Source organism: Bombus affinis, chromosome 10 (assembly GCF_024516045.1).
Source record: "Bombus affinis isolate iyBomAffi1 chromosome 10, iyBomAffi1.2, whole genome shotgun sequence".
NCBI lineage: Eukaryota > Metazoa > Arthropoda > Insecta > Hymenoptera > Apidae > Bombus > Bombus affinis.
This window is the reverse complement of record NC_066353.1, coordinates 6,844,647-6,865,508: the sequence shown is the minus strand read 5'-3', so window position 1 is coordinate 6,865,508 and position 20,862 is coordinate 6,844,647. Positions and strand designations below refer to the sequence as shown.

Sequence of the window (20,862 nt, the reverse complement as noted above, 5' to 3'; positions counted from 1 at the left end):
AGAATTTTTAATGCGATTCAAAAATGGAACGATTTCCAATAAGATATACGAAGATTGATAGAACGAGTGGAAAATTTTCGAGCGATTTAGATACATCTATCGATACTTTGTAAGTGGTATAGCTGGATAATTAGCGTTATCCCCGTATAAGATAAGTTTCAAATATTTTTAATATTAATCATATTACAGTTGCAAGATTTCATAGACAATTTAAGGAATTGAAATATCATTGTATGGAAATGTTCTGCTAATTTTCAAGTAATTATTTGCTCTCTTTTAGTAATAAAAGCTCACTTTCAAAGCAAATGTTCCGTATTAAGCGACACAAAGCATTTGTGCTTTTGCCGTAGAAATTAATAAATACACGAGTACAACATTCGTTTCGTCGATTAAAGCTTGCAACTATAACATCCGTATGTTCCAGCGGATGTTGGTTTCTTTCTTAGCGAAAGTAACGGTACCATCCTGATCTTGTCAATAATTATCGTACATTCGATGATCAATAATAAGTTATTAGAGATTCTAATTTTTAAAATTACGTTAAGGTCTCTTCGGTTCTTACATTTTTGTCTCTTTTTTTCTGAAATGTGCTATGTCTTACATGATTTTCCTCTTACTACTAGTTCCCACTCTGCCGTATTGATCATGTAATATCTACCTAAGCCATGCATGTATGTACATATACCATATCCCTATTCCATTACCTATTTCTGCAAGACCAAAATTCCACCGCATAATCTCGCCCAGTTCTCAAGTCAAAATTATGTATACATATAACTAGACATTGATTTTTATCATACTTAAAATTTGTTTCTCAGTGACGTTATTTTCTTATCGTGTTTTCACATTTATACGTGTATATTCGTGTCTAGCGTTTGTTCGGTCTGAAATTAAATGCTGTTTGCGTATACAATAAAGTCTTTGCCTCTATTTATTTTATCCGAGCAATTCGGTCTTAACATTTATCTTCCTAAATACAAAATGCAAATCGATACCCGAATAAACACAAAAATAGAATGTATGAAATCTTCCGCATTGAAATAATATTAACGACAACAAAAATAAACCGAATCTGACAGATAATACGCAACTGTGATATCAAAATTCATAAGTACAGTTCACGATTTCGTGATTTCGCAACTCCGTATTTTTCAAAAAATTTCGAAACTAGCAAAACGATGATCTATATCCTCCTAATTTCACGTGCCTCGTACTTTATCCTGCTTGTATTACACGTCACGAATATCAAAACTGATCGATTTTACGTAGAATTTATTTACTTTATTTCTTTATCTTTCGTAGGATTGATTTTTAAAAATTACAATCGAAAGATCTTTTTCGAACGCAAGTTGAGCCTTTCGTAATACCAAGAATTAATGCTTTCCAGCTAAAAGATACGAATACAAAGAACTCTTGTGTAAATATAAGAATACCAACCGTATGGAAAATGTATGGAAAATATAATATCGCCAAAATTAACTCGTGATTAATTCAATCGAAAACTATAATAATAGTATCGGATTTCACCGATACATATAGCATCAGTTTTCAGAGCTAAAAATTTTTGTCACGTCCCCCTTCCCAAATTCGCTTCGTGTATCACTCTGAAAGAGAGTAAAGAGGGGGCTGGCCTTGGCGGAAGCGGAAGAACAGTGGTAAAAGAGAAAAGAATTCTATCGATTGCGACGAAATTGAATGCGACCGATGGAAAATCGTTGTCCAAAGAAATATTGCTCGATTAACCGTTAATGATTTCGGTTTCACGCAGAAGCCATCCTCGTGAACTTTAACCGCATCGCGTCGTCCCTTAAGCTGTAAAAGGTGCATCGGCCGGAAAGGAATTCGTGGAAGGAGCGATTTCCCTTGATATGAAAATCGTTCGACCGAGCAGGATTTTCTAGCGAGCAACATATAACGTATTGTACGAATGTGCGCTGAAGAAACGCGGGAGAACATACCGTGTCACGTGTAGCGTTCCGCATGTTCCGTCTGCTCACGTACTTAACGACAGAAAGAAATCTTGTACCTATGTATGCCCGACGACTATGTATCGCCAAAAGGATCGACCTAATCGATTTAATTTTATCCCGCAAGGTTTTACACGAATTCCTTGTGACATATAGTCGAAAGACGAAGGTGACAATGTTAAAGATTAGGTGAATTTCGATCATTTAATTCTACGCATTCTAAGAAATCAGGGACTAATGGATAATTTGTGTGGGAAAATAAGGGGAGAAATTATAAAGAAGCGTTACCTCTATAGTTGTAAACAACCGAAATACAAATGATCATGATGATTTTACTCGCCTAATTACTATTCGTCATCCTCGTTTTGTTTGCACGATGTTTCGATATAATCTGTGAATCCAATATAATTAATAAAAAAATTATACAAAAGATTAGATTCTTAGATTAATATTAAGATCAGTGTTATACGCATATGTATGTATGTACGTACGTATATTTGGAAGGCTAAGAATCATAATGTTGTTATCAATCAGTTCGCTGTTCCGTTTCATAAAATAACGCTTTGCGTTTATTGTCGTTAAAATTCATTTGTTTAAACGATAAAAGTGTATCGCGACAGAGAAGAAAATCATAACTTAATCAATTGTGAAATTAAAGGAATAATTGTTTTGTAACGATCGAAATATATGACTAAATCCAAACTCTCAAAATCTTTATTTAGACCATCGTGCTTCTGCATATCGTTTTATCTGGAAAAATGTCGAAAATCGTATTATACGTGTGTATGATGTATCATAATCTTGTAAAATTGCCCAAGAATTACATTATACGTACACTCTTATCTCTTATCTCTTGTCTAAAAATTATCGTCGATATGACGCGTACCAGTGTGTTTACATTATACGTGTACGTATGTACATCGGATAGTAAATAATTTGGAAAACATAGGCGGTGTGAAAAAAGAAATTGAGGCCGCGGTTTATGCATCAAATGCCTATTTTCTAACGCTTTTCGAGTCGGATCGCTGAACTTGAAAAGGGCCCGCTGTCACGAACCAGGTGACAGCGCCTTGAAAACCCAAGTGGCCAAAATAAATAGACCGACACGGGCCGGGAAACGTGAGGTCGTTTCTGGTGCATGAAAGTGTAAACCCAGGTAACAAAGTGTGTCTCGGCACGAAATGCAATCTGTTACAAGTATCACATGCTGTTTCTTTGCCAACACATCCTACCAGCAATAAACGAGAAACGCGGTGACAAGTGATATCGTTTATACGCGTGTTCTTCTGCATTAGACGCGATATCACGGACAATCGATCGACTCTAGGTTTCATCCCATTATTTTATTCGACGTTACGCTAGTTTCCTCCGATTCTTCGCATTCTCCGTTCGGAATTAGCAAATCTCGACCGGCGCGCACGTTACGATTGTATTTTGCTTACGGATTTTGCGTCTCTGTTTTCCCATGGAAATAGAGAGCTTTATATTTTTTTCCAACGTCCGTTAGATTTTTTTTTTTTAGCTTTGTTCGCGTGCACTGCGTTTGGATAGAATATCAATAGAACCATCGCAAAGTAGATAACCGATTGTTTTGAAACTTGACAAATAGAAAAATTTGAATTGCGATTTTATTTTTTACATGCGAATTGCTAAATGTTATATCGCGAAATAAAAAGTCGCAGACAAAACTATGTGTGTAAAATTCTTTCTATTTGAAAAATTCCATTTTGTATATCGGTATTCTAAAGCATCTTTTGTTCGCTGAATTTTTGACAATTCTGAAATTCGTCTTTCCTCGTTCCGATCGAATCGTAAAACATTATCAGAAATTCACCAACAATTGAGAATCACAAGGAATTTTTCAATCAAATTGGTCTTCTAACGATTTTTAACAATTGGAATTTATCAGTATAAAAATTCGAATTATATTCGTCTATTCGAGGATCCTGGAGCAGAATCGTAGAATATTATGTCGAAAATTACGAGACATTTTTTAAGGAACAAACATTTTCTATCGTTCGCTGTTTTCAGCGATGTCCGATAAATTAATATTACGTTTTAAAATTTTTTAAGCTTCTCCAACTATAGTACAATGACCGATCGATCAAAGATTTGAAATATCGCCGATTTAGAAAATTACAAAGCACATATTTGGTAGCGGCGTCGGCAATGTTAGGGAATAATTGTGTCGCACACATGTTTCAGAGAGACAAACAAAGCTCTTTGTTTTCCCGTTTCTCTTTCCAGGTAGAACGAGTTTTCAACGAGTCACAATCGCGCACACGAAACTCGTGCAATTAGTTTTTTACTTATCGTCGACGATGTTTCTCTTTCTGTACCGTAGAATATGGAACGCATTTCTGTAATTCACCTATTAGCCCGATGTATTTTTCCTTATCGTTTTCTTTACTTATCGTTCTTTTTACTTATTTAATGTATTCAACCTACTAGTAATTGTACAAGTCGTATTTAGACTAATATAGATATCTGGCCTGTAACAGTACGTATAATATTCCTTAAAATAAAACGAAATTCCCTCGTTGCTTACGGTTTAAGTAATTTTTTGTCCCACGTAACACGCCTATCCTATCTCTTCTAATTTTAATTTTTGTTTTTAACGCGAAAAGCGAAATAACACGTAATTACAATTTACGTAGCTTGAGAATAAAAAGAACGCGAAATATTTGGCAACGGTATTCTTTTCCACCGAATGTTTCTTCTCTGTTCAAAAATTAATATTTCATGTAATTATAAATAAAACGTATATAAAATAATAGATAAAATAATAGATGAAATTTTGATACGTGACTTTGCTTTTACCTACTATTTATACTCAATACGAGGTTCATCGAAGATAATTTCTGTTTTTTCATTAGTCTCGCTTTAAATAAAACGATATTTAAAATATAATCATAATATTCGCTTAATTTACGCCAATAAGGTGTTTATTTTTGGTATTATCGTTGAATTTTTGTAAATTCGTATTTTGCTCGCATACCAGTTTCTAAAAATCGTTTTGGAGACCACAGTTTGGCCAGGTCTAGTCTACGGTAAACGGTTTGCTTCAAAGTGTTTCACTTAACCCAGTTACCACCTTTCAGTCCCTTCCGACACAGCGTTTCTTTAGAAGATTTCCCAATTTTTGAAACAACAGAAAGAAATTTTTAATTCCACGCGTTATCTCCTTCCGCGTTATTTCTCTCGATATTAGTTGTTTTCCCCTCGCGAAAGAAAGAGCGGAATTGGGTCGAGGACCCGTTATCCTTCGACTTAACTATTAAGCTGGAATGGAAATACGTTAATGGAATCTATGCCGAGATTTTAAAATACTTTCATAAAGAATCTAAGCTTCGACTATTTACAAGTTATAATTACTTCGATCTAATCGAAGATACGTATTATATTTAAAATGAAAGTTAACCGCACGATTATTAAGAGCATCGTATCACTTTGTCAATCGTGTATTTTACTTTCTTCGGTGAATTCGATCAGATTCTTAATTCGCATCGTTTCCGCTACTATCGTTAAACAAAAGTTGCATTTTGTATTTGTTGCACGCTATTATACATCGATTAAACGTTACGTGTAAACGATTATCGTTGTTAAGTAAAAGTTGGTAAGTAAAAGTTTGGACATGGAACATGGTGATTGTAAAAATTTCACAAGTCTACCACGTTCGTCCGTTGTTAGCCGCGTAACTCACGCCGATCGTTACCTTACGGTAACACGCACGTGTCCTGGGTATCGCGTTGACAACAAATCGAGCAGAGATTCTATTTTCATGTTTGGCTGTACGATCCGGCAAGCCATTCTCCGGACGGAACGAGTTTCGAATGAGTTACCGTTACGCGCATTAAGCCCACTACGAATAGGAGAGAGGCGGATGGAGAACCGCCGGTGAAGAGAGAAGCCGGAGGGACGCGAGTTACTGGAAGCGAGCGTGAAGTGATTTCAGAGGGTCGAGATATTTCAGGCTGCAGGAACTGTGAAATAAAGCGGCCGCGTGTTGTGCTGTTCATGGCTCGTTATTATGCTATATGCCATGTCCTCGCAGCTACTAAGGTCCTTGTCGTAATGGAAATGTGAAGAGAGACGACGCGGCGCGGCGCGCAGCTCGCAGGCGAACTTACGAGCAAGGAAGATAAATGCGAGGATGAAAGGGACGCTGTTGTTGCGATACGACCAACCAAACGAAGCTTTAGAGGCTGTTCAAGCCACGTGACAACGAGACGTAACAGGGAATTTGTCCAAGTACAGATTCAATAAAATCGAACGAGTCGAAATGGTTAACTGTGTAAGTACACGATTGTGATTGAAAAACCATAATATTAAAAATGATAAACGACGAAAGTGTGGACATTAACGGAAATTTTATCTCTGATGGAAAGCTTCCTCGTCTTTGTAATATCCAATATTTACCATTCGATTCCTCGACTATACGTAAACGTTATTCAACCTTACGAGTCTTGAACGAAATTTATATAAGCGATGGAAATTAGAGTATACGCGAAACGACATTATATCGATTTACGATCTATTAAAAGTACACTCCTACTATTAATGATATTTATACATCTATCGAATACGCGATAATGTCAACTGTTTTCCTTTTTGAAAGAAACGAATATTTGCGATATATCGTAACTGTGTATGATGTAGCAACGCGTGGAAAATGTATATAGATACCTTTCGAAATACCTTAAAGACCATCGAAAGTTTAAAAGAGTCGGTATTTTACGGTGATTTGGCGAGGAAATCGGCCCGAGTGATTACGCAGTTCGCGCCTCTATCATTGCTAAGCGGAAAATGAAAAAGACGAGAATGGGCGAGTCGACCGGAGAATGCGTAACTTTGTCTCCATTATCGTTGCTCTGCCGCAGGGTTGGGCAAGGAAGTCCGAAGAAGAAAATACTCGGCAACTCGGGGATCGAGCCGTGCATATTTGCTAGCAGCTGGCATAAAGAGGCCGAGATACTGTCGTCATAAATAGGAATGTAAGCACCCACGGGACTAAGCAGACGAAATTCTTATTATTTTGCGGCATTATAAAGGGGAAGGAAGCGCGACGTCGACGTCGACGTCGGCACTCCGCTGATTTCTACCCATTCCCACCGAAAATAATCTCGCGGAAGCACGCAAATCTGATTTTCTTGCATTCCCTTCCCTAAAATTTCCGAGCTTTCTCCTTATCTTCTCTTGGTTTATTTCGCTCGTTAACGCGAGATCCAACATATTTACCGATTCGTACGAACATCTATTAAACGTTTCGGAAGAATTTAGCCTGTCGTTTAGTTTCACGTGCTTTTGAACCTTATTAGAGCAATTGTAATTAGACGTTTTTCTAACGTGTAGAATTCCTATAAACGAAATTTATCAAACTTCAAATCGAATATAGATTTTATTTTACCAAGAAATTAATTAATATCGTAGCGTAAAATATCGTCGTAATAATATTTAAATATTTTATCGAGTGATTATGAGATAATTATCGATAATACGAATATAAGCTAATTTCCTATAAATTAATTTAACTAAGAAAAAACTGAAATTCCTTCCGTTAACCTTACTCCGTTAGCTTTTGCTATTTTTACCGTTAATCGTGAAAAATCGAATAGAAAACGTTTTATCAAATTATCAGCCCGTTAACGTTCGATTTTTTATTTTTAGATGCGAAGTAATTTATGCGATTAGTTTTATTAATAATTCATCGCACGTTCTTTTTCACGCTAGATATTAAATGAAACATTCATCGTCCCTTTTTTTCTCCGTCCTTCGATTCATCGAATCGATCGGTACGACCTCCGATTTGACCACTTAAAAATAATTTACGAAAAATAAATCCACGCGCCTAAAGTACATTTCGAGATAAATCACCTTCGACCATAAATCTTTTCATATACTTTTGGCAAAAGGGCAAGTTTATTTCTATTTCATATCCGTTTCTCTCAATTTACATGGCAAAGTTCATCGCACCGAAGGAAAAGAAGGACAAGAACGGGCAATGGGATTGAATAAGTGACGAATATTTAACGTCGACCTTCGCTCGGTCGATTACTTTTCCCATTTACGGGCATTAATTGCTTCACTCGGAAGTACGTTTTCCAATTAAGCGAAAAGCCATTGACTAAACACAACCGGCAATGGAAATGTTTCTTACGCAATTAACGTTACGTGAACTGTTTGCGGAAACTTTCGAAAGAGTCTGAAGGGGTTAATAACACCTTGTTTCCGTGAAATCTGATGCTTTCTATTTCAGCTTGTGTACGTCGAGACGCGATTGCCGTGTACGTACCGTGAATCTTGGATCTTAAAAAATTCATCGACTCTTTTCTATACGCGTGCGTAGGAATATGTACAGAGACGTAAACACGGCTGGAAAACGACATCTTCCGTAATTGCAAAGGGAACGTCAACGTGCGTGCAAATTACGTAAATCTTTCCGTACGAACAAGCAACCGTTGATGACTTTGCAGAAGAGAACGACGAAGGGGAAGAAACGTCATTTGCAACGAACACGCTGCACCACTTTTATTCGATTAACGCTTTAAATGTAATACAAATTAGAAAACGAAATGCACGGTTCGAAAGTAACGTAGACGATTCACAGCATTGATGGCGATTTAAATAGCACTTTTATCATTAGTCACTACCGTCGCCTTGTTCCCATTTTTCTTTCCGCGCCCAATAAACGTATATTGGTTTCATTAATATTTCGTTCAGTGAGAACGAAAATTCTATAAAAAATGACAACTGGCTTTCGCATCGCTTTGATTGTGAAAATTGACTTGGACCGCTACCATTATTATAAACATAATCGATATATGTATTATTAAATTACAATTAAACATATATCACAAATTTTATAACAACGATTTATATTGGTATCGATAATGTAAAGTTCGTTGCGCGATATTAAATTAAATATTCTTGTTCTAAAAATGAACGAATCGAGTAATTTTCAAAATAAAATTTGTTAAAATATTTAGTAAAAGTCATTTATGTTACGTTATGATTTTGCTTTATATCTTTCATATCGAAAATTGCATAGCCAAACGTAATCTAACATTAATTTTTGGAAATTCTTTGGTTTTAAATAAAGTGACATGTAAAATTGAAATTTATTGTACAAAATATCGTGCATTTTGAACGAGATATCGTATCTTTAACAATAATTTTGCATATTTCGACGCGTTAAAAGCTTTCATTGTTTCGCTCTGATATAGGCAAAAACGTTTCTCCCGTGAGATATACGAAGCTAGTTTATTACATTTTCTGCACTTTAACGAGAACACTTATTCACTTGTCAGTTAACAAAGTCTGTACATCACTGGCACCGAAAATATGTTAAATTACTTGACACACGTGACATGTAGCGGTAGTTCATTCGAATCGATGTGGCCATATTCGCTATTTTATAGAAAACCACCGAGATCTTTTTGCCGAATTTATTAATACAGTAATATCCAATTTTTCGAATAAGAAATTTTTTTACAAAACAAAATTTGATTGACATTGACATTTTTTGTTAAATATGCGCGTGTTAAATATTAACAAAAGATTCTCAGTACCATTTTATACAGATGAAAAAGAACGTTTGGAACGTAAAATGATACAAGTGAGATGTTTATAACGCTCCTCTTACTTTCATACAACACGATGCGCCACTCAAAACCATCGAATTTTATTAAATAAAATTTTCCTGTATTTCTTATCGTTTCAAGAGTATGACTTTGCCATGTTACGGCAAAGTAACACGTAAAGTATCTGTATATCTGTATTAAAGGTGATATCGCTGATATTTTTTACACTACCCTCCATATATCATTGGAGGCTTCTTCTTAGCGCACCTAGGATAAACGCATTTTAGTATATTTTACGTACGAAATGATATTGATGCTTATCAATTGTCTGTATCGTAAGGAAAATAGGGAAAAGTCGTATTACGTTTGCAATATTTTATTACTATCCTATTTCTATCGAACCTATGTTTCGATGTATCGATCTACTCGTGGACGAAAGCGTATGAAACGAACTCGAGACATTGTTCTTGACAAATTACTTTTCCGAATCACCAGCAAACTCGTAAAGTCTACTTTATTCTACGTGATTACTCGATGTTTACTCGTGTTTCGTGCTCTATCTAGTAAAAGAGAAAAAGCAGAATTCCAAGTAGTCTCTATAAAGGAAACAACCTGATTGATAAAAATAAGTGAAAAGCAAGAAAAAGAGCCGATTTCCAACCACGCGAACGTATTCTTTAGGGGATGCGATCTAAAACGACGCTGGCATCGGTAACCATTTCGAGACAGCCGATCTATCAAACCGGCCTAGATCGAGACTTTTAATACGCTCGAATTTCCCGCGAGAGTTACCCTCCCCCCCGCCTCCCGCAAGCAGCTTGGATGGATAGGCACGTACAATGGAATTATGGTTCCCCTATGTTCCCATTACTATGCCATCTACGTTATGCGTTCTATGGTTGTGGTTGCTCTCCTTTCGATGCCCTTAACGACGCCCTTCGCTGTTTTATCCCCTTCGCAAATAATCTCCGTGTAACTGACCGCCTACTGTATCCGCCTAGGGAGTGAATGACCTTTGATCCACGATATTTCCTCCTAATGCACGATACGAATGAATCGCGTAGGGCGTGCTCGGGTTTACAGCCCATTTTGTTAGCGTTATTCCGAATCTTTGTTAACTTTGTATGAACTTTATAGCGTTCGCTTCGTACAGCGAGTTCGATCGATTTTGCCCAATTTTAACGCGTTGTTCGATTTAAAGAAAAATTTCAACACTTGGTGTACTGTATGTCAACTAAAAATTTTCGCGATCGTTGAATTTGATGTCAATTTGAAAGAATAAGGGATCTCTAAGTAGAAATATTATGATATCTAAGGGCATCCTCAGATCGTCGCTACAATATACCTACCGTTGATATTTCAAGTTTGATCAATTTCTCAACTAAAAGGATCAATATGTACCGTCGATGCGATATTTATCGATGAACGTGTCGTTGGTTTAGTTAGTTATCCTTGATCGGATCTATATCGGTCGATTTTTATCTAGGTAGATATATGGAAGAAAATATGTCAATTTTATAGCAGTTATGTTTGATTAATTGACACGAATGTTCCTCGTGGCTAAAGTTAAAGTATCGAATATAAAAATTTAAACGATATTTCACCCTTTTCTTTCCTTAGGCTGGAACGCAATCTAGCGAAATGTATTATTGACGAGTTTATAATTAAAACATATATAGTCTTAGGTTTAAACTAAATCTAACCGTAATATGATTGATGCCACAAAAATCGTTAATATCATACCGTGGAACGTAATTTGCAAATTGTACAACTAGGTTGTAGACGCACGGCCTGATATTTGTGTTTCCATGAAATTCTAATGAAGGCTTTAAGATTAATTGACGGAAGAACATGACAGACTGTCCTATTTCATATTCTCTGGAAACAATCCAGCAGTAAGTTTAGAACGGGTAGTCGCATTACCTTTATGAAAGCTTATTGCATCTTTGACCATTCTATTTTGACCGAAGGTTGCTCACTGATTTTTTGCATTATATTTCACGTCTGTTGCATGTTCACGTAGATCGACGACAACAATCGATTTCCAAGCAGTGCTTAACTGAAAAGCTTTGCATGTTTAGGTAGGTATCGAATGGCAAACTAACCGAGCAGCGATGACCGGCTTATTTCTGATCCATACATTTTCTCCATTACATCCATCGCGTACCTTTATTGGATCGCGTATATAATTTTATTTTTTTCAGTAATTTCGCTTCACATAAACGAAGATAGCAGGTCGTAACTTTGATTTCTTCTTTCATGCGATCCGAATGCCCACGAAGAAATTATTTTGTAGTACATCGAATATTACACCTATATCGTCGAACGAATTATAAGTTATAATTATAACATAGACGTTAGAAAATGGTAGACATAAAGTCGAATTCTACCATCGACACATTTTTTTGTTTTTCTTTTTTAGATATCAAAGTATAGAAGTCGAGTGGAACGTTAAAGATTCGTTTTCTTATTTTGCTAAAGAAAAGCTTGTGGGTGTCGAATAACCGGATGAAGATTCTGCGTAAATTGAACAGAATTTCTGCACCAAAGTTGGAAGCCTCACGATCCGATCTTATCATTTTTATTTTTTTTATGGAAGAAATTCTGTACGTAGGATGATCTTATATTTACTCGATAAATATTTAATATGAAAAGTATAACACGATTTTACACGAAACCCCTTAAATATCGAGTATCGATTGTAAGAGGCTCTTACTTTACGAAATTTTCATTCGTCCCTTAATATACCTCGATAACTAGACAAATTCATTAAACAACTGTTTCTCTATCGCGCTAGTTATTTTATAAAACGCCATATTCGACTAATATGCAAATTACGCAAACACTAAAGTTAGTTCGTAAGATGAGCGGGTTTTACTATTTTCAGAACGTGAAACTTTACGAAAAAGAGCTTTGTTCTTGAAACTCGGGTACGCGTAAGTAAGATTTTGCAGTTGTTTTCATATTACATTTCCTTGGATAAAAGATGCCTTATTTTTCAGACGATTGTGGTAGCAGGTTAATTTTGAAATAACCTAATTTAGTTTCTAGTCGAAAATATAATTAATTTGCCGAAAAATACGACGAGCACGTAGCTCATCAGAATGAGAATGTTGGGTGGCTAATAACAAGTAATTTCTGGTAATTTTGTAATATATTTTATTGTAATCGTTGCTTTAGCGAAACGTTAATCCTCTGAATTTTCTTATTTTTTAGATCCGAATTTCAAGGAACCAATTACCAATGTAACTGCGCCGGTTGGAAGGGAAGCAATTTTATCTTGCGTGGTTCAAGATTTAGCAGAATACAAAGTGAGTCTCTAAATACGATCGATTTTGTATTAAACAAGACGATCGTTTCGAAGATTGTTTTAAGAAATTTATCAAATTTATTCTCTAGCGTATCGTAATGTTAATTGTTAAAGTGTCGATGATGAAATTTGTTTTTTTATATATCAATATATCGATAGATATCGATTATCAACGGAAGGGAAATTTACTTAATCTTCTATAACATAACTAGTTACAACTTTTCGATCTTTTGAATTTGATAGCAAATCGATACTAAAATTTACTAAAATTCGTTCAGAATGCTGCTTTGTTTCTCGTTGCATGCACGCGCATCTTATGGCAAGCTTGGGCGAACGACTCGCGAATAAGTGTGTCCTTCGAGATAACGAATATCGAAATTGCTTTAAGTAACTGCCGCTTGATGAAAAATTGTCAACGAGGCTAATAACTGTCACTACGTTCTTGGCCAAAACGTACCTAACTAGCCCGATAATCGTTGATTTAACGATTAAAAAGATCTAACCTTTTTACATTTTCTTTTTCATTTTGGTAATGGTTATCAACCCGTGGTTCTTTTAGATAATAAAAGAAACTTTAGTCGTTCCATGAATTTCGATCGACTACTTAGGAAAATTAAATTTCTGCCAGTGTCTAACTTATACATACCGTATTGTTCGACGGAAAATTTGTAGCGCGAGCTAAAATAAGAAGGAACGGTGCAACAATGCAGCTAAACTTCCGTAATCTAGCAAAGAGCAATCCAAGTTTCAAGCGGCCATGGAAATCAAGCGGGAACCGCAACTCCGTCGAGTTGAACTGTCGGCCCGTTCGCGTTAATGGCGGCGCCAACCTATCATTGCCAAAGATATTCGAAGATCCGTAATTTATAGATGGTCGTTAATCCGGATTGGCAGTCTCAGCCAGGCTCGGGTTAACTAAGATCGACTAGTTGTGTTCCCGAAACGGCAAACACTCGAATCTTATCGGCTTCCATCGAGACGGTATTCTTGCCGTTTCGTATCCCATCTTATAATTAGCAACCGTTCCAGCCGACGAACATTTTCGTTCGAGCCGCTTGAGTCGATTCGATCGGTCCTCGAAATTCTATACGATAGAGACCGAGCGAGACCGAGCGAGACCGACGTCCGCCTGCCTATCTGCAACTTTCCAACCGACGCCGACGAAGACAACGACGAGTATTCCTTTTTATCCGTCCGCGTAATTTTGTTAATTAATTAACCAACTGCTTCGCTTTGGTGAGCAAGAGGCAGACCCTTGAAGCTCGAAAGATAGTCGGAGATAGAAGGACAAGAGAGGAGAAAGAAATGGAAAGAGGGGAAGGGAGAAGGTGGAAAAAGTGACGAAGAAACAGAGAGAAATTCGCTTAACTTTTTCGTGGCCGTTTAACGAGGTCAACGGGTTAAACAACCTTTCTGGATGTCTATGCTCCAGATTGCTTTTTGCTTCCAAGTACTTTTAGTAATACCTATCTCGACCATCCGCTGGCCAGACGAGTCCCGATTACGTTTGAAAATATCAGTAGCCAGTTTTAAGTAACCGGCTTCGATTCGAACGAGATGAAATATCAAGGAAATGGCGAAGATCCGTTACCGTGAAGTCTTCTCGATTTCTTGTCTTGGCTCTTGGCCGATTCCTTTCCCCGGTGGACACCGACCGAGTTGCTTCCAGAAACAATTACGTTTCATAAAGAGTCGGAACGTTTCTTTTTAAAAATCACATCGACTTTCAATGTAAAACGTTAATTGGCTTTATTTTAAAGGGGACAAGAAAAAGTTCGTCGCGATGAATCTCGAGTACGGATGGAAAATTACGAATGCTTGGCTTCCTTTGGTAACGCTATAAAGCGTCAGACACGCCGGGCATGCTGTAAAAGAGGTTCAGTTAATTTAAGGAAAACTCCGTTTCAAGAAATGTTTGACCCGTTGAATACACCTCTTTTTTATCACGTTTTCCTTTGCTTGGTCGCGCAAAGTAAGAGCCCAACCACGATTTAAATTTGTACATGGAAAAATATTTGTTTTTTCATATACGTATGTTTGAAATTTGAAACGCTGCGAGACACCGTTCCCGGGAGGTGTATATTTCTCTTAAACGTTGTTATCGTCCGATTTTCTCTCAAATGTCTTTGACCTAGCGCACAGTTCTCCGTGATTTCAAACAATTTCATATTCCATTTAGTACAGATATAGCAAAGTTATTATAAAATTCCACTGTAAAACGAAAATTACCTAAAATATTCACGCGAGTCTCTTTTGTACAATCGGACATTCCCTGTAACTAACTTGCCTTTTACACCAGATGCTATAAAGCCGACTAATACGATCTGCAGCTGTTTCAACTAGTTTCACATATTGTACGAAAGCTCCATCATCGCGTTTCCACGTTTAAAGCAGACGCGTTAAATTCATGGTACGAAACGAGTCTTGCGCAAATTCGCTTTTTGAAAACAGCTTCTATTCTTTCAAACGATGTGGTATCTTCCTTCGTATAGCACTATAGTTTGCAACGTATATAAAAGTCGTTGCACGTCTCTTCGAATAAATTTTGTCGATATATCATTAAAAACGGGAAAGCAATTTTATCGCATTTTGTACAGTATCGAAATTTTGTAATCGAAAGAAAGTGAGAATCTGACGCAGAATGCGACGAATAAGTTTCCGCAGTTGCGATATTTTCCTTCTCTTCCGCGCTATCCGTCGCATTTTATCACGTACGATCTTTGCATTATCGTGAATATTTAGGACACCGATACTTGCTTAATCGTCGATATAGATCGCAATCGATAGTTGGCGCATTCGAATCGAACAACTCGTAATAAACTATTCGATTTAGCGAGTTCAGCTTCTATCGTAATATTCGAACGCACGAATAAACTCGTTTCGAAGAACAGCCGTCTTCGCAGGATTGTTTTCGCCATCTTTCCGCGGAATTTTCCCTTTTTCAAAAATTGACGGAATGAGACGCATCAAAGTAAATTCTACTTTCACGGTAAAGGAGTACGTGATATTTTACATTTGCGCGTCGACTTCGTTTGGTAGATTATAGCAAGAGGGAAAGATATCGAAGGGTATTCATCCGATCGGGTGGCGTTGCATGAAATTCAAATGGATGTATTTAGAAAGGTCGGTGGTCTAACCTGCAAACGGCGTTACATTCTTCTGGACGAGAGGAATAGGTTATCGTGGCTAAGGGATAAGACATGAAGACAGGGTAAAGGGGAGGAGGAGCTAGGTTGGAATAATCGCGCCGTTTATAAGCCGCGCCGGTGCGTCCCTCGGTCTTCCGGTTATGCATTAAGATGACGGATAACGGTTGCAACTATGCCGGAAATCTGGCAGCATCACGATCTACAGATAACAACGCCTCTCTAGTATCATTTCGTCCATATATACATATATATATATATATATATATATGTTGGTTACAATACATGGTTGCAATACATGGTGAAAATGTTGGTGATTTCGATTAAACATCGATCCCAGTCGCCTCTAATCGATATCGCAAATCAAAAACTAAAGTATTGGAAATATGTTAACGCACTATGCCTACACACTATCGTTGTAAAATTGTCACACCGTGACAAAAAGTTTGCTACTTGCTATTTCAGCTTTAAATCGTACATTCCCATTTCCGTGATATTAATATTTATCGATTTTCGTAAACAATCGTTGTACGTCATCTTCGGAATGAAACAAATAATAGCGCGGATTTAAAATTCTCTTCTTCGTTTTATAGAGTATCTCAAGTTGCATCGATCAACGTATTAAAAGATATATTATTCCATTAAAAGAAGCGATCCATTAAAAAGAGCGATCTTCAGGTGCTCGCTTATAGAAAAACTAACAACATCGAAATATGACTCCAGCCCGTCCTCCCCGTCCTCCAGCCATTCAACTTTTATTCGACTGGAACATTTGCCGATAAAATTCGAACGGTATCGAAAATATTTCAACCGAAATTATAATATTTCGACTCTTAGGTGACTCGCTATTTGGAGAACGACGATATACATATTCGTATGACGAGGTGTCATTTTTTACAAATTATTTTATCGTAATTTCTCTATTCGAGAGATAATTGCTTTTAAATGTTCTCGGTGTCAATGCTGCGTGATTTTTTAACTTTTCGCTCTTCGATGCAGCAGAATACGTTTCAGATTGGATTCTACCTACATTTTTCTCCCCAATCACGTGAAAATGCATTCACACAGTGGTTCGAGCGCAATTCATCCGTTTGAAATGGAAAAAATTTTTATTTCATCTAACGAAAGAGCTTCGATGCATACAGACCAAACTACTCTTTTTCTCTAACGCTAGGTTCCCGAATGGTTCGCTCATAAGCAGTCATTTATCGACGGAACACGGTGTACGATGGAACCTCGTAGCGGGCTGTGTAATCGTTCTTCTCCAAATAGTCTTCAAATTATTCGAAATATATCGAGGAACGATCCGGAAATCGATTTCGGTGTTAATCGTTTCTCCGCTCGAATTTGATACCACGTCGGATTTAGAAAATTCGAACGTCGTAATTGTCCTCGAATAAATGTCAATTCTGTAAATCAAAAAACAGAAAAAGACGACGATGTTACAAATATTATTTAGCTATTATATAAGCTGCTGTTACAACAACTATCGGTCAAGCCCTTCTTCCTCCTTCAATTATTATTAATCAACGCTGGTATATTTAGTATTGCACGGTTGGCGTGTCCAAATAAACTTTAGCGCACCTTGTTTCCTTGTAGGTGTACGTTCGCGAGCAAGCACGATTTCATTCTCTATTTTTATCTGAAATTTAAAAACTATGTCCGTTTAAAGTCACGTCCGTGTGAAAATTGGAAAATATCGGCACACATTCGATCGTAATCCGACATTTTCAATTTCGAAACATTTAACATGGTAAATGTAGTCAGAGATTCGGCTCCAATAACATTTGCATAGCGTATAAATGTATTTATCGAACTGTTTCTTCGAACAATTTATTTTTTCCTTCCTTTTGGATTATAGAAATTTAAACTAATAAATACCAGTACGTCAAACCTATAGACTTAACGACCACCCAAGTAAGAAACTGTCTTTGCATTTCACATTACCGTTAAATATGTGTTTTGAACATTAAAAGTAGATCGATAACATCGACTACACAGACTAACGTTATTTACAAAAATTTACAAATTTAAATCAACATAAAGTCCATGGTCTAAACTAATATTAAGTAAAGATTTATGTCTATATCTTTAAATCTATCTATCGCTTATTTTCTTCCTCGGCTATTTCATATTAAATTCACTTCGTTTCAGCCATCGGGTGACAGAAAAATCAACGAAAATCATATTTTTCCCAATTCTTTATACTACATAATGACAGCGGAAATATCATCCGTCGACAATGAAAACTCTACAATTCGATTACTTTTTTGTCAAATCGAAAAAGCGTTTCACTCGATAAATCGTTTCCATGCCATTTTGTACTGAAAATGTTTATTACGTGAGAAAACAAAATGTATGAAATACGATAATTGGTGTGTTTGCTTCATCGTACGCGATCGAACATCGCGTCGCATGTACCCTCATACGCCAAGAGTTATATTGTTATCGTCATTTCGGAAACTCTGTAATTCGCCTTCGTACAGCAACGTCTTCTTTCGACAACAGAGTCTGCAGCTCCGCTTCTCTTAGAAAATAGGTTGTTAACGATTACAGGCCTGCAAATTTTTATTTCGATCGATACATGACTGAAAATTCAATGAAATCGAGTCTGATATTCTCCTATTTGTATACGCGATGTTTTCAAACATTTAACATACAGAAAATGAGGGAAAAGAATACGATAGGTGTATAAATATGTACACAGAGCGAGGATAACTGAGAAATACAACAACCGTTAAATGAAAATTGAAAACGCAATTAAAACGAAAGTCGGTTATTTCGTTAGTGCGCCATTTCCATCAAATACGGATGCTATAATCGAAATCGGGAAATATGCGTTCAAGTTGACCGGAAACTATTTTAAACGGTTATCCGGTTTAACAGTTTGTGCGTTTAATCCTTCTGAGCGGAGGAGTGTCATTATATAACGGCACGATAGATCGAGCTAGAGAAATGATTGAATCGAGTGAGAGGGTCTCGGATTAACAGATGCATCACTGCTTACAGAGAGCCATGATTAATCCGTGGCCCGAAAACCAATGAATCGAATGGCCTTCGGGGTGAGCTAGAACGAAGACGATGTTTGCAAATAGGGATTGATTTGGGGCAATCTGATGCGTCGTAAACCGACGATAGAATCTACGGTACAAATCTAGTTCTGAATCGATTACAATCGAATTAACCAAACATCGGAAAAAAATCCGCGCACTACGACCGTTGCACAAACGTTACGCCCAATTGTAAAAGGAAATGCGATACCTTCTGACAATTCGATTATATACACGGTAGTGATTCGACCGAATAAAAATAGAAAAGCGAGTGAATTATATTTGGGAATTTAAATTGAAAATTCATTTATTCCCTACCGAAACGTTCGTTTTCGCGAAATCGTTGCCAAGGAAAAGGATTTATCGAGTTGGTTGAATTTCAAGCGAAGTATCTTAAATATCAAATTCCTTTCGATCATAAACGCATGCACAACATTTAAATATAGTCACAATTATTTTACGAAAGCTTTTCAACTTATTTTCTTCCCGCTTGATTCGTAACCAAAATATTACAGAAAACTAACTATGACGTTACCGTTATAAATATCGCTTTTTAACGTACGTTTCTTGCATCGATTCTCCCATTAGACTGATTTTTAATCGTTTCGCTCGATATATTTCCATTAACCACAACTATAAATTTTCCACCAGCTTAAGTGTCGTTTTAATGGTAAACTTTTTCAAGGTTAATCCAGGTTAAAGCAGGCTACACGAGAAACAATTAAAAACATAAAAGGCTTTATTAGAAAAGTAAAATAATGGAAACGATATAAGAACGATAAATAGCGGTAAATCAATTAAATTCTCGTTTAATCTCTAAATCCTCCGATGTATTGTGATAACGGTCAAGCGTTTCGTGTAGATTATTTTTGTTTCATCATTTACGCCACATATAACGATAAATGTAAATTGGATAAAACTTTAAAACAAGTTATAGATAACTACCATAAATCCGACAATCGTCAAACACTCGTCCATAGGTTATTTATCTTCGTATTGATCGCTGCCAAAAATCACGCAAAACCAACTGAAATAACTTGAAAGTATCATAACTAAAAGACAATAAATATGCTGGATATATAATGGATAGCCTACGAATAAGTATAGATAAATATCAAGAACATAGATTAGAAAAATCAGTACTCGAGAGGGTTCCGTAGAGAAAGAATAACAAATAATTGCTTCTATCGACTTAATAGTCATGATCGGAAGAAAGCATCGTTGGAGCGAACGAAAGTCCTCGGGACGAAACAACTCGGGAGGGAACGGCGAACGATTAGCAAACGATAAGCAAACGACGACCAAGGAACCAACTTCTGCGGAATAGAATCGCTGAACGTTGCTGAATTAAGCAAGATCGTAGTTAACGCTCTCTGTTCGCCGAACGTCCGGACCCACAGACAGCTCTACGCTTGGCAATTAAAATTCAAAGCACGACGATACCTCTCTGGCAGAAACGTAAACCCTGACCTACCTAGAACCTATGACCAACCGGTTGCCCGTTATACCTCGGAGTAGGAACAAAGTCTCCTTGGTCTGGAAATACCGGTACTTACTCCGCCATAATACATACACGTACCCGAAGCATCGAAGAAAACACTGCTTGTTATCCAACGCCTCTCGACTCTCGGAGCTCGTTGATTCGAGATCGCTTTGAAACAATTTCCATTTTGCAAAATCGATTCGGTTACGGTAAAAACGGTGATAAAGTCGATTATATAAGAAAAAATGTTCCTTCGGTTTATATCTGTACATTTTACTTATTGTTTTAGTTAATACTTAAATATCATTGGATCCTTCGCTATAGTT

General features: G+C 36.8%; 2 protein-coding genes across 3 annotated transcripts in view; one reads left to right on the top strand and one right to left on the bottom strand.

The window, feature by feature from the left end:
* LOC126920983 (protein shuttle craft) overlaps positions 1-20,862 on the bottom strand; it is a 219,593-nt gene that overhangs the window by 24,420 nt on the left and 174,311 nt on the right. The window lies entirely within an intron of this gene.
* Positions 1-20,862, top strand: part of LOC126921005 (lachesin-like) — a 256,734-nt gene that overhangs the window by 169,775 nt on the left and 66,097 nt on the right. For both annotated transcript variants that reach the window (XM_050732126.1, XM_050732125.1), the window contains exon 2: positions 12,764-12,858. In XM_050732126.1, the coding sequence (XP_050588083.1) occupies positions 12,764-12,858 (95 nt within the window). The remainder of the gene's footprint in view (positions 1-12,763; positions 12,859-20,862) is intronic.